Source organism: Chaetura pelagica, unplaced genomic scaffold (assembly GCF_000747805.2).
Source record: "Chaetura pelagica isolate M959 unplaced genomic scaffold, ChaPel_1.0 scaffold841, whole genome shotgun sequence".
Lineage (NCBI taxonomy): Eukaryota > Metazoa > Chordata > Aves > Apodiformes > Apodidae > Chaetura > Chaetura pelagica.
In genome coordinates this window covers 212,776-227,929 of record NW_009951973.1, presented here as the reverse complement: position 1 = coordinate 227,929, position 15,154 = coordinate 212,776, and the positions used below count along the sequence as shown (strand labels likewise).

Here is a 15,154-nt window from a genome sequence, read left to right as displayed (position 1 = left end):
AGTAAAGGAACTGCAGCTACTGTTTTCCTCCTGTTCCAAATTACAGGTGCTGATATTGCCAAATAGTTTATCTGCAAATTGGTATTCTTTTGGAAGAGGAGGATGTTCCATCCTTTGTACATTTGTCTGCCATGGCTCTGTCACCATCTGACATTACTGAAAGTTACAACAAAGAGTTCTTCTACAGCTTCTCCTTCTCTAAAGGCAGTTACTACTTCTTACATTGTAAGATGAGAATCAATTACTTTTCCAGTCACGTTATAGTTACAGTTTAGGGACATAATGAAAATAGAGAGAAAAGGCAGGACATTCTCTATAAAATGCCACCCTAATATAGAGAAAGAAAGAGCAAGAAACTGAGATAGTACGTCTCCACCTCTTGTCTATGTGAAGGGGCATTTTATAAATGCTATATGTTGCATGTAAGCCCAAATCCCAAATCTATGTGGAAGCTGGACAAATTATGATCCCCCAATGTCTGTTTACAGCAACTTAACCCTGGAGGCTTGGTAAAATCTTGCTTTTGGCACTAAATTTTCCCCATGTCTGTTACTGTGTCTGTGCCTAAGCACCAAGATGTGGTAAATACAGGCAGCCAAACACCTATTTCATTACTCCATATTAGTGTCTTTAAACTAAGTAACAGATCAGTCGTATCTGTGGAGCATTCTTGGAGCAAGTCAATTAGTTAGGTTGTGGTATGAAATACAGTGGCAGCCACAGCTTTCCTTGACAAATACAGCTGCAGGAAAAGAATTTGAAATAAAAAACCTGAGAGGAAACAAAAACCTGAGAGGAAAAAAACATTGTACCAGGACGTGCAAACCAAAACTTATTTTAAATTCCCTTTTCACTGATAGGGGATGAAACTGGGAGGGAATGCAGATCATCACCAGTATTTTTTCAAGTAAGTCTGTTGGTGGTGGGGTTTTTTTCCATTAAGCTGCTATTCCTAATAGATTCAAGCTATTATGATGAATAGCAAACCACTATTCACATAATACATTCACTTTCTCATTCACAGGCAAGCAATATTTGGAAACCAATCCCATCTGTATAATCAGTTACAGAGAGCCATCCTGGCACTCCAGGCACTTCTCAGGAGATGTAAGGAAAGTACCTCAGTGTTGTACTCTTCATTATCAGATAGTAGCCACTGCTGTCTTGGATGTGGTCCAAGTTACACAACTGCCTCTGCTGATGTTTGTGTGCACTAGTAGCCGTGTACAGTTCCAGAACACTCTTGGTTCAGTTCTCAGAGATGCAACAGAGCTACTAGTCTATAAAGCTCATCAGTCCTTGGAAGCTTTTACAACTAACTTCTCATTAGGCACCTTTCTTGGTTTTGGCCTACTATTTTCTGGTAACATTTTCTCAATCCAAATGTATAGATCTCATAGGACCAATTCAGGCAAACTCAAGCAGAGGGATTCTTTATCACAGAATCATGTAACAGTTTGGGCTGGAAGGAATCTTGAAAGGTCATCTCACCCAACCCTTCTGCAATGAGTAGGGACATCTTCAACTAGACCAGGTTTCTCAGAGCCTCATCCAGCCTGACCTTGAATGTTTCCAGGGATGGGTCACCTACCACCTCTCTGGGCAACCTGTTGCAGCGTTTCACCACCCTCATTGTAAAACATTTCTTTTTTATATCTAGTCCAAATCTACCCTCTTTTAACTTAAAACCTTTGCCCCTTGTTCTATCACAACAGGCCCTGATAAAATATTTGTCCCCACCTTTTCTGTAAGCTCGTTTTTTTAGTATTGAAGGGACACAGTAGGGTCTCTCTGGAGCCTTCTCTTCTCTCTTGTGTTTTATAAAGACACACAATCTTTCACTTAGAACCAGCCTTTTAATTCCCAAAGGGAAGCAAAGTAGAATAAAAACATTTACATGTATTGCATACACACGCAAAATATTTTAACTTAAACACAAACAAAATCTGTCAGAAGATTAAAACATAAAAATATATCAAATTAAATAGGGGTCTTCTCTAGACTAGAGCTTTGAGTCATTTCATTGTTCACATTTGACAAAATATACTGGAAAATTTAAAAAAAAAAAAGGCATCTCAAAACAAAACTTTCTGTGAACAAATTGGATATTTTTAGGGTTTCTGAACACAGAAGATATATCAGTAGTCCAATATGACATGCAATGCTATCACCTTGGTCATGATGCAATTCTGGAATGATACTCAAAGGATTAAAACAGACTTAGAAGGGGGAATTTGGTTAAACTTCAGAAAAGACTTTCTAATCTTAAGTTTTGTTAGGTTTTGAATAAGTGGCCTAAAAAAAAAGTAAGAAATCTTCACTGGTATTGGAGATTTCCAGAGAAAAAAAAAAAAGTTAATTTTTCAGGTATAAAGTGTAATTCATCCTGCCTATTCCCCTGTCCCCCCTTTTCCAGAATCCTTTGAGATCACTATTTTATTATTTAAAAAACAGAATATTTCTATTCACAACACCTTCAAACCTCATAATACAGTTGTTCTTTCTATGCTTATGTTACAGAATTACAGCAGAAGAAAAACAATTTACACTTTCCTTTCAGTCATACACAGAGGAGGAGAATGTGTTAATTCAGATGTTACAGGCAACACAAAGGGTTTGTGTGGGCACCTTAGTAGCAAAAGAAAGATGTAGACTCCCAGCACTGGAGCAGGCTGCCTGTCTGAGGCAGGGAGCTGGTCCTGCTTCGAGCAGGGGCCTTCATCAGGTGAGCTTGGAGGTCCTGTCAAATCTGTGCAATTCTGCTAGTCTGCTCTGGACATCAAGGGTGACATATTCAGAATTCCTAGAGATCTGGATGTACTTTTTGGAACATGCTAAGGAGATTATTGGCACAGTTGCCTGTGGTGAGCATGGTTCTTTTTATGCCTAAAGTGATGTTGGACCTCTACAGAGACTGGAACTGCCAGCATGTTCACTCATGGAGCTTAACTCCAGGTCTACGTACATGCTCAACAGTCCTCCCAGATACAATTGTTTGTGTGCAGATCTCTGGATCTGCTTTGCAAGATTGCTTATTCCTACTAGTACAGAAAGTATGAAGCATCCTGTGCAAAATGAACTAGAATTTCCTTAGGAGATAATTATTTTGCTTTTAGAATTCTTGTATTTAAACACTTAAATTCCTTTCAAAATCAGGACCAAGATTACTCTGCTTATTAAACTGTTGCCTGCTCATTTATTTCAATATTGGTCACAAGACAATTTGATTCGTGTGTTCCAGAATCACCACGATATATGGCATTGTCAAAACTGGGCGTAACTGTCTGCTGATCACGTCTCTTTTTATAGAAGAAATAGAATGTAAGACCAGTTCCTGTCAGCAGAAAGAAGATCAGTATAACAATCATCCCACCTAAACTGTTTGCAGATGAAGCAGCGGCTTCATGTTTTGATGCTGTGAAAGACAAAACAGACCAATTACTACAAATAGCCAAAGACTGCTGTTGCATACAACAAATATCTCCCTAAGCAAACCGACTGGGTGAACTGTAAAAGTACTGAACAACCATAACAGCGGTTAAAATTCATGCATGTTCTGGATGGACAATGCAAAATTGAGCACAATCTCTTCTATGTTCCTTATAAAAGGAGTATTTTTTAGTAGTGCAGTATATCATTCATAAAGCAAAATAAAAAAAGTTATCAATAAGACATCCAGTTTGAGAGAAGAGCCTACCTTTTAAAAAGATTTAAAATAAAATAAGCTGTGACAGCTAAATTGTTATTTAAATTAAAATGTTCTGGACACAATTTCACTTGTAAATAATACGTGCCTATAAACTTAATGAAATTTCTGTTTCATGTGCTTCTAAGAAATCAACTTACCATTATAGGCATGTGACTCATGGGTTGGCTCAACTTCAGGAACTTTAAAATAAACATATGTGTATTACAACCAGTTTGGAAGAGACTATTCAAAGATTAAATAAATATTGCATACATCATTTTTACTTTGCTTTCCTATCAAATTTTAAATAAACATCAAATCATAGAATGGTTAGGTTTGGAGGGGACCTTAAAGATCCCCTAGTTCCAACTCCCTTGCATGGTCAGGGACATCTCCCATTAGACCAGGTTGCTCCAAGCCCCATCCAACCTGGCCTTGAACACTTCCAATGATGAGACACCCACAGCTTCTCTGGGTAACCTGTGCCAGTGTCTCACTACTCTTACAGAAAGGAATTTCTAATATCTAATCTAAATCTACTGTATTTCAGTTTGAAACTTGTTCTATCACTACATTCCTTGATAAAGACTTCCTCTCCAACTTTCCTGTAGGCCCCCTTTAGGTGCTAGAAGGCCCCTATAAGGTCGCCCTAGAGCCTTCTGTTCTCCAGGCTGAAGAACTCCAAGTCTCCCAGGCCTGTCCTCTTAGGGCAGTTACTCCAGCCCTGATCCTGTCCATGGGCCTCTTCTGGATCCACTAAAGCAGTTTCATGTCTTTCTTATGCTGGTGGTCCCAGAGCTAAGCACGGTTCATGGAGATGAAAAATATATGAAAACATTTTCCCTGACAACTCAGGTTGAATCTATAAAATATTCTTGCTAAAAAAATTTTTACAAAACTCCCAGAAAAACACCTGTTGTCTCACTATTAATTGCTTTGATTTTTTTTGTAAAAAAAAAAAAAAAAAAAAAAGAACACTGATATTCAATGTTTTTACACTTTCACAGTGTAAGGGTTTACACTTCACAATGAAGAACTCATTTTTTATACTTGCAAAAATTAAAAGCACATTTGTACTTAGAAGCAGTTAAGCTGTCATTTTAGGTAGCTTCCTTTTTCTCCCTTCATTGCTTGAGGACTGTGACTCAGTTAATTGCTTGCAGGGACTAGCTGCCTGGGCCCTGCAAAGCTCATGGCCAACCTGCCAACATCTGGAGATCCACATGCCAGAAACTCAATTAGTTCCACATTACATCTATGATATTTGACGTAGTGGATCTGTTTGCCAATAGCAGATCTGCCATCTTTCAAACTGTGTCCGAGCTGTTGTATGCAAACACAGCTGGATCTGTGCGTCTAGGGTGACTCACAGCTGCACACGTGCAGATTTACATTCTTCGTGCTCTGTGCAACCCTGCTGTGCACGGAGGGGGAACTCACTCCAGCCTGCGACACGTTCAGATTTCACATGGATTGACATTCAAAAAACCACAGGGCCACAAGGAACCATTAAAAACTAAACGTACTGTGCTACTTGGTTGTCTTGGCATGTCTCCTTATGCTGGTGTCAGCAGAAAAATTAATGGAATCCCATTGCCCACCCTCACTTGACACTTTCTGCTGAGCTGTCCAGCTGATCCCACCACACTTCACTGGTACTGGCACCACCAGCAGCACCTGCCCTCCTTCTGCAGGACATCAGTGATTTTGCACTGCTGCTCCTTGACTTAGCTATCAGGAGAGTGTCTGCTTTTCTTCTCAGCACTGCTTTAGTCATCTATTCATCATCTACTGCCCCTTGCACTCTAACAATAATGACTGAATTTTCTCTCCACTACCACTAGGTCACATGTTCTCCCCAACCCCAGGGTACAGCAAATGCCAAGATATCAATGCTTTAAAAATAAAAAAGAGGAAACAGTGGCATGTTCTTCTCCAACATGCTTCTTCTTGTCCTTAACAGAAATTACTCTTGACTTTGATGCCTACCCAGTACAGAAGCACTTGAGCTTCATGTACATTAACTACTACTTCTAAAATAACCCAATGGACTAGAAATTCAGAACTTACTTTTGGGGATTTTGCAAATAAAATTGTTGTCAACAGAGCAGTAATAGTTCTTCCAGGTTCCACTTGGGATATCCATATAAACACAGCTTTTACCAAAAATCGCTCTAGGCTGTCCTTCCTCCCAGTTGACAAATTCTACTGCAGTTTTGTCTGTCCATAGCCATTCCCCTAAAAGTATTAATTAGTGAGTGAATGACACAGGGAATAGTTTCTAGTCTACCAGGCACAGTGACATTGGATGTGGAACTTATTAGTTGATTAAATTAGCATCATAGTGGACTCATTTCTCATTCTTTTAACAGTCAGAGATGTTTAGATGGGAGTCTGTCAAGTGTAAATGCTCACAGAGAAAGTGAACACCATCAGCCTTTGGGGCCATGGCTGTTAGTGATGTTAGGAAGACATGTCCAAGCTGCCCAAGGATTTTTAGCTGAAGCCTTTGCCCAGGGCTCAACCTGTGCCTGACATATAAAAGGTGTAGACCTCTCGATGGCTTATGTTTTAAGTATTTTAGCAGAACAGCTACTAAAATTTAACAGTTTATTTCTCTCTGATTATTTAATATTTAGTGTATTAGTACTTAGAATGTTAGGGTTACTTAGTATTCTCTGTTTATTAGTATTTATTTTCATCTCAGCATGCATTGTGAAATAGTTACCTTCAATATTTTTGAACAATCCTATCCAAAAGTTCCTGAATTCATTTCCAAGTGGTGACAAATAAAATACGAGAAAGTTCAGCTCAGCTGAATCTTCTATGGAAACCATAGAAGCACCTGAAAATATCAATCAAATATTACATACCATTTTATCAAGATTTTCCATGAGAAATTAATTATCACATTTAAAAAATTACATGCTTCGTGATCAACATTTTCCTATAATAGAAAAGCTTGATAATAATTTTAATTAGCTGCAGCTTATTTATATACATACACATCTATGTATTATCTCTTTTGGCTGGATTAAAAGCGCAAACTCACACACAACTTGTAAAATATCCTAATAAAAAAGGGGACTTACCCATTTGAGTACACTCCATGGAAGCATCTGGCCAGCTTTCCTCAGAAGTGGTGTGAACATAGTAGCAGTGACCATGGAAGGGAACCCAAGATCTACCACGTTTTGGTTCAGGACAAGTCCCAGGAAGCTGTGGTGGCTCACTGGGGATTACCTCTATTAAGGAGACACACAGGTTTCAGTGGGGTTTTAAAAGCCAAGAGAAACATGTAGTCTTGCACCACATTTCAACCCTACCAATTTCACAGTGATTCCAGTAAAAGGATTATCTCATAGACTTAACTAATTATAACAGATGGAACTAATTATGGTAAAGTAGTAATAAACTATACTGGTTGCCGTTGGTTCTCCAATCTGCTAAAGAAGGCTTTCTCCAGTCATGCTGTAATTGTCTCCAGCAAGGCAATTTTCACTTAAAACTTGTGAAACAGAATGAGTCAGTATACTTAGAGGATCCAAACACCCTACCCCCCCCCCCAAGCAAGTGGCTTGTGTCCAGCCAGTTTGTAGCAAGGTCAGCAGAGAAGTAACCTGTACCTGCCCTTGTGCCTACGCCCTAAACTATGAAAAAGAATAATTAGCAGCCTATTGCATTGCCTGACTACAGTCAAAGCAGATCGTAAATTAATAGAAAATTTGTTTTGAAGTATGGTGCAGGGATCATAAATTTCATGTATTATTTGAAATATGTTTGAAAATTACATGTAATATTTGAGCTCCAAAGAAGCTCAATAGAAGCTCCCAGGATCTTATACTTATAACAAATATAAATTAATTGATTCAGCTGCCACCTTGTCAGAATCTTCTGATCTCTAAATATTACAAAAGATACTTTAAAATGTAATAATATATAACTGGTATAGTTAGCCTAAAGTTGATCAATTCTGCGGTTCCTGACAAACAAGGTTGCAGAAAAGATCTATTGCTCGTAGCATGAAATGTTGCAGTTGTCTTCATGATGTGGATGTGTTGATTGGCCTGTAAAATGAAATGTCTGGAAATCACTCAAGACAGACTGGATCTGGGACTTCTTCCTTTACAAAAGCAATAGTTTATCACAAGGCATACACCATCTGTCACAATCTTTGCGTATGTGGAAAAGCTGAAGTCAAAGAAAGCCAGGAATTTAAATACCAGCGTCCCAAATCACATTTCTCCCATTCACAACTTACCATCAGATTGTTTACAGAGAAAGTAAAATGTTTCATTGCAAGATGCTGTCCTCCAAAACCCATCCAAATCTATATAGACACAGGCTGTGTCCTTATTTGGTTCTCCACTGGCCCAGTTATGGTATCTGCTTCTCTGTCTATCTGACCATTTGTAATGGCCATGAGTCTAAAAGGAAATCACAAAAAAGATTGTATCACATACAACAATTACCTTGAAATAACATTAAGATTGCACTTGCAGGCTCTGTTGTGAATACATGACAGTCTGGCCCAGGCTTCTACTCTCCACAGTAGCCAGGGTGATGGTCCTACATATGTTTATTTAGTACACAACCTACGTTATTCCATCCACACCACCTCCTCGTGCAGCAGATGGGCAAAGGGCCCTGCAGTAACAACTGTGAGCATAGAATCGAAGATTTCATCAAAGGAGTCCATATATATGCACAGATCAAAAAAAGATTGCAGAGAAACTATTTTGTTGGTGTTCCTCTAACACAGTCTCCACTATACATTTAGAAAGCAGTAGAAAAAGCAGAAGCTCTCCTGGAGATGAGGTTTTCCATGGTGCACACAGCACAGACCTCTGCCACCCTTGTTGACACAGTTTCTAGCTCTTGCGAGAACCAGCACAAACATTAGTTACAGCCATGGCTCCTGTCACCCCATCTAGCACAGCCTACCCCCTTCTTTCTATGAGCTTTGGAGGCAGGTTTCCATCCAGTTCTCTGTTCCAGTTTCTTTCCTGTCCTTTTTTCTTTTAAGTCCTTTGCAACAGGAATACTAGATTCCTGTCTAATCCTGGTTTCCCAGTGCCTTCTCTCACTAAAGTTCAGCTTTGGTTCCTCTCACCTCAGCACCTGTGCCCTCTGTCAATCTTGTGTCCCACCATGCTCTGGCCCTACCTCTCTTCTCTTGATTTCCTCACAACCCCGGTTCCACAAATATCCATCTGCATCATCTTTTTTCATGTTCTTTCTCCATGCATGTAGCAGATGCTTCCCCTTTCAGGCTTTTCCACTCTGCTGACTGAGTCTGCTGATGGGCTTTCACAAGGCATTGGCTTCAGCTCCAAAAACCAGCCTAAGGTGTCCCCATTGCCATCTCTACACTACACCTTGCTACTTTCCCTCTTGCTCAGCACAAGCTCTTGTGGTGCTAGGCTGTAAATTAAAACAAGGTTTAAAATAACCTCACAAAGAAAAAGATATTTTTAACATAAGTGGTTTCTGTGGTGTGCTCCACAATGTGTCTGCGACAACAGCAGTGCTCTCTGACATCAGCTTGTGGTAGACGTAGGAAGTGGAAACTTCATAGCCACTTTCACTGCTGAAGCCACTGTCTACTGCAGCTACATCCTTGGTGTTTGAAATACAGATTGTGGCAGTTCTCATTTACATTATGGCCACATCTTTGGGTGCGTAGAACCTCCAAGTGCAGACACGTCAGGTGTCAGCAAGCCTCTGATGGCTGCCAGACATTCACAGATCTGACCAACAGGACTTGGGAGCAAACAGCACCCACAGCAGTGGATCCTGTCAACTTCTGAGGCAGAAATATGGCTGATCTAGGGTAGTGGTATGATTGTCACAAGCATTTGATGGACTCACCATCTTGCTGCTAAAACCAATCCATGCAGGCTGCCCAAGCTTTACTATTTGTAACCATAGGTAAGAATCAACATAAGGATCCAAAACACTGGCAAGCTCTGCAACCTGCTCTTGGCACTTCTTCTCTGCTTCTTCCCAGCTCATTTTGTAGTTCATGACTGCATAGTGGTCATCACCATACTTGTTAAAGCCAAACAGTGGAATTACGGGTTGGGTGTTTTGCAGGTTTGGGTCTGTAGTGAACAAACAAAAAGAAGATTTGTATTGGCTATACATAATACACTAAGAGAAGATCTAGTATGCTAACTAAGCAATTAAGAGAGACTGAAATAACAAATTAGGAAGCATCCCAGCTAGCACTGTGGTGACAAAAGCCAGATTTTCATGTTCTGTGACAGAATTTTCTAATTCTTGCCAGAATGACCTTTCATTATAAATATCTGTATCACCCCCAGAAAGTCCTCTGTAAGCTCTAGACCTTCCCAAAGCATACTGGAACTGTGTAAAGCATTAAAGGCAATTATTTCCCCTGCTTTTTTTCATTATATATTAGCACTTGTTGTATATCCGACAAGGAATAAGATACAATGAGCACACCATGAGCAAGAAGAGGGATGTAAATGCTGCTGCTGAAAATGCCTAAGAGTGTAAAGGAAATTAAATGGAGCAATTTTTCAAAACAAAGAAGCTGCAGTACTTTTAGGTATAACAGTAGAATGTCAGTATTTAATAATTTGCTCATATAAAGACATAAAACTGTTCTTTTACTCACCCTCCTGATCACCAAAAATAGCAAAATGCCTGGTGATCCATAGATTTTTAATATTTTTTAAAACTGGTCTAGTCCTTAAAATAGGAAATTATAAGAGTTTTTCTCAAAAAAATGAAATGTTTTCCTTTTGTTAAAATGGTCCATAGCACATGTCACATCATCAGATTAATTTAATTTAATTTAAAATGGAGATGAATGTGGGAAAGTGACTCTGAACACTAGTTTGACTTAACCACAATAAATAAGCTGTACTAGAAAGTGGTAAAAGAAATCTCACCAGAATTTTTCTGGCATATGTAACTTTTGCTTTCTTTACATTCTTCATCCTTCCATTTCCCTGCTTGTTCAATAGGGTTCTTCTTCATAAAGACACAGTCAACCTACAGAGGAAATGAGATTAATAGGGAAAAACCTGTGAATAGATAGGAAATGTTCCTGCTCCTGCTGGGTATACGGACATGCTTGTCACATGTAGTCACAGACAGATAAATACTATGAAGGTTATATATATACATATACACATATATGTATATATACATACCTTGGGAGCAAACAGCACCCACAGCAGTGGATCCTGTCAACTTCTGAGGCAGAAATATGGCTGATCTAGGGTAGTGGTATGATTGTCACAAGCATTTGATGGACTCACCATCTTGCTGCTAAAACCAATCCATGCAGGCTGCCCAAGCTTTACTATTTGTAACCATAGGTAAGAATCAACATAAGGATCCAAAACACTGGCAAGCTCTGCAACCTGCTCTTGGCACTTCTTCTCTGCTTCTTCCCAGCTCATTTTGTAGTTCATGACTGCATAGTGGTCATCACCATACTTGTTAAAGCCAAACAGTGGAATTACGGGTTGGGTGTTTTGCAGGTTTGGGTCTGTAGTGAACAAACAAAAAGAAGATTTGTATTGGCTATACATAATACACTAAGAGAAGATCTAGTATGCTAACTAAGCAATTAAGAGAGACTGAAATAACAAATTAGGAAGCATCCCAGCTAGCACTGTGGTGACAAAAGCCAGATTTTCATGTTCTGTGACAGAATTTTCTAATTCTTGCCAGAATGACCTTTCATTATAAATATCTGTATCACCCCCAGAAAGTCCTCTGTAAGCTCTAGACCTTCCCAAAGCATACTGGAACTGTGTAAAGCATTAAAGGCAATTATTTCCCCTGCTTTTTTTCATTATATATTAGCACTTGTTGTATATCCGACAAGGAATAAGATACAATGAGCACACCATGAGCAAGAAGAGGGATGTAAATGCTGCTGCTGAAAATGCCTAAGAGTGTAAAGGAAATTAAATGGAGCAATTTTTCAAAACAAAGAAGCTGCAGTACTTTTAGGTATAACAGTAGAATGTCAGTATTTAATAATTTGCTCATATAAAGACATAAAACTGTTCTTTTACTCACCCTCCTGATCACCAAAAATAGCAAAATGCCTGGTGATCCATAGATTTTTAATATTTTTTAAAACTGGTCTAGTCCTTAAAATAGGAAATTATAAGAGTTTTTCTCAAAAAAATGAAATGTTTTCCTTTTGTTAAAATGGTCCATAGCACATGTCACATCATCAGATTAATTTAATTTAATTTAAAATGGAGATGAATGTGGGAAAGTGACTCTGAACACTAGTTTGACTTAACCACAATAAATAAGCTGTACTAGAAAGTGGTAAAAGAAATCTCACCAGAATTTTTCTGGCATATGTAACTTTTGCTTTCTTTACATTCTTCATCCTTCCATTTCCCTGCTTGTTCAATAGGGTTCTTCTTCATAAAGACACAGTCAACCTACAGAGGAAATGAGATTAATAGGGAAAAACCTGTGAATAGATAGGAAATGTTCCTGCTCCTGCTGGGTATACGGACATGCTTGTCACATGTAGTCACAGACAGATAAATACTATGAAGGTTATATATATACATATACACATATATGTATATATACATACATATATATATATATATAAGCCCATAGGCATTTATAACTCAGCCCCAGGAAAGTTTGCGCTTGGATGATGGCAAGAATTGCAAAGCACAGCAGAGGCTGGAAGAAGCATCTGGAACTATCCGTATGTATATCATCTTTCTGCAGGCATGTGTATGTGTGCAGGTGGAGATGCATGTGCTGGATCTGGCCCACAGGACATTTCAGCTCTTTTGCTGTTTTTCTGGAGGTTATGGGGAAACTCTCCTTACCACTGAAGTTCCCCTGGAGAGGTGAAACCCTCTTCCTGCCCCAGTCCAGCACCAGGATCCAAAGCTGTCACCACAGTGCAGTAATGTTGAGGTAATAATCAGCAACAACCTTTTGTGAGGGACAACCCCCAATCCTTTTTCACTGAAATTTGTGTTCTGCCCAGATGGCAGCAGAATCTGGACCTCACAGAACTCCTTCCTGTTTTACCTGGACTCAAAGCAATTATGTTACGAAGAAGAGAGCAACTTTGTAAGGCCAGCAAAGGCGTAGGAAGAAGTATTATCAAGTAAAATATTCTACCTTAGCCTTTTTGCAGTTATTGATTAACATTCATATTTGCCTTGCCATTGAACACCAAATAGTACCGCACTGATGGAAATTTCAAAGCAAGCAGAAGGGAAGACACAATAAGAAAGGAAGATCCAGATACTGTTTTTTGAAGATTTTTTCAACACATCTTAATAAACTTAGTGCCAAGAAATGTAATTATAAGCATTTAGATGAACATTTTAGTCAAGTCTAAATAACATTCACAAGGTCCCAAAATTATATAGTTATTGCTACGTTAATGGATTCTTTGAATCTCCTGATCAGTCATGGTAAAGCAAGGGAAATTGCTCACTTGTCTGAGTTTAGCATAGTGCTCCCAAACCTTTGTCTGGATTCATTCAGAATCATGACAAAACAGAAGTTGAAAAAATGTGTGAATAGAGATTACTTCACTTTTAAAAAAGCAAAATCCTCATAAAATCCTGGACTCAAAATTCTCATAAAAGAAAATTTATACAAAAATACATGTGCCTACATACATTTTATCAATCTACCAAAGTTATAATGTGTAAGTGATAATCAAGTTAATGTTTACCTTACTGTAATAACTTCGAGATTCTTTTGCCCAATTTGTGTAGTAAACTGGGCTTCCATCTGTCCATAAGTATTTGTGCTCCTGATTTATGTCGTTCAGTCCAATCCAAGCATCTGTTGCAGCATTTTTTAAGACGGACATGAGGGAAGCTGAAGCAAAAGAAAAATTTAACAAGGATGGAAACTGAATGCACCTTTGCCCAACAGTGCAGACCTGAGAGTGCCTGGATAATGCATTTTGGTTTTGACTTTTTTAATAAGGTTTCAATCATGTTAAAAATAAAAATAATAGACAGTCATCAGATTGTAAAGTTAGAAGAAGTATTTACAAATTCAAAGATGGGAAAATTTTGATACATAAAATTGTTTTCAAAATTTTTAAAGAAATTAATGTGTACACTCTTCTGATGTTGTTCACTGTCTGAGGAAGCAGGGAAAATGTTTTAATGGTATTACAGAAATGAATATGAATAAAGTAAGCCCTAACACACAGATCATGAGCCTACAAACCATGCACTACCTTTTCTTCTTTAGTAACTTCTTTATTAACCAGACAATAATTTAATTTCTAAACAGGCATTACACAAATAAAACTACTTAATAACTAAGTACATGTGTACAGAGATCTCAGCTTTTTGGAAGGCCATATGCTGTTTCTCATAGCTCCTGCTCAGTTTGACTTCCCACTAAAAGAATCTTCTTCTTCTATAGGAAAAAATCATAAACCACAAATACTGATGGAGTGAGCTAGGAGATGCTCCTTGTCCTCAGGATCCTAGGCATTACATTTCCTGGGCAAACATGAAGCCTCACTGAAAAACCTCTAACATGCTGAGCAAGAAGGCCAGCAGGCTGAGGTCCAGCAGAGCAAGAGGAGCAGGGGGAAGCTAGAACTCAAGCATTGGAGCCTTCTGCCTAAGGATGTGTCCTCCACTGACACCCACAGCATTTGGCTCAGCAGCAAGGTGCACAGTGATTTATTTTGGGTGTTATTCCATGTGCTATTTTACATGTACACTTGAAAGCAGTAAACTTTAGACATTTTATTATATGGCAAGTCTCTAATACAAAATCTTAATATCTGAACAGTATTAATTCCTTTGTACATCCTATGTTAACCTCAAAGCTATTATTTTAAAAGTTAATCAAGAACACTAAAAGCTATACAAGCATTTTCCAAAGGTGAAACTTCTCATTCAACATGATTTTATATTAATACAGCATTGCAGAAGTTATACCATTGGTTTTAATCTAGGTATCAGGAATTAATTGATACATACAGTATCAAAACACTGGTACTTTATACCTTGCACTTCTTTTCTTGGTATAGTAGCCAGATTCCCTCCAAATTTAATACAACTGTTCCTTGCAGCGTGCCATGTCAAGGTATCATTTTCATTAAGGCCAAATACTTTGAAACACTGAAAAAGAGAAGTGAGCTGAATTTGTAACTGGATGGCATTATAATTTCCGGTGAAAGCATCTCTGTTGGAACAAACTGGATATTTTAATCAAAAAGAGAGATTAGCTGATTTAACAGTCCTTTCTACCTTGTCTTTAGGTCTTTATGGAGAGGATCTGTACTAGAAAACTAGCATAAGCCCCAATACTTTAGCATACACTTAGAAGAGGGAATATATCAGTCTAATGATTTAAGTAGAAATTATTTTAAGGCTTCTGAGCACACTTCTGAGGTGTGACTTTGTGGGAGGAATGCCTAAGATCTCAGAAAACAAACAAACAAGGACA

The 15,154-nt window shown here is 38.5% G+C and overlaps 1 protein-coding gene across 1 annotated transcript in view; it reads right to left on the bottom strand.

Annotated features, from left to right (window-relative positions):
• Nucleotides 1–3,176: 3,176 nt before the first annotated feature.
• LOC104391889 (macrophage mannose receptor 1-like) overlaps nucleotides 3,177–15,154 on the bottom strand; it is a 31,238-nt gene continuing 19,260 nt past the window's right edge. Inside the window, exons 21-30 of the mRNA XM_010001240.1 lie at nucleotides 14,712–14,826; nucleotides 13,407–13,555; nucleotides 12,030–12,132; nucleotides 10,981–11,213; nucleotides 7,950–8,115; nucleotides 6,781–6,933; nucleotides 6,417–6,533; nucleotides 5,759–5,926; nucleotides 3,847–3,888; nucleotides 3,177–3,415 (exon numbers count right to left, since the gene is read on the bottom strand). Of these exons, the coding sequence (XP_009999542.1) occupies nucleotides 3,177–3,415; nucleotides 3,847–3,888; nucleotides 5,759–5,926; nucleotides 6,417–6,533; nucleotides 6,781–6,933; nucleotides 7,950–8,115; nucleotides 10,981–11,213; nucleotides 12,030–12,132; nucleotides 13,407–13,555; nucleotides 14,712–14,826 (1,485 nt within the window). The remainder of the gene's footprint in view (nucleotides 3,416–3,846; nucleotides 3,889–5,758; nucleotides 5,927–6,416; nucleotides 6,534–6,780; nucleotides 6,934–7,949; nucleotides 8,116–10,980; nucleotides 11,214–12,029; nucleotides 12,133–13,406; nucleotides 13,556–14,711; nucleotides 14,827–15,154) is intronic.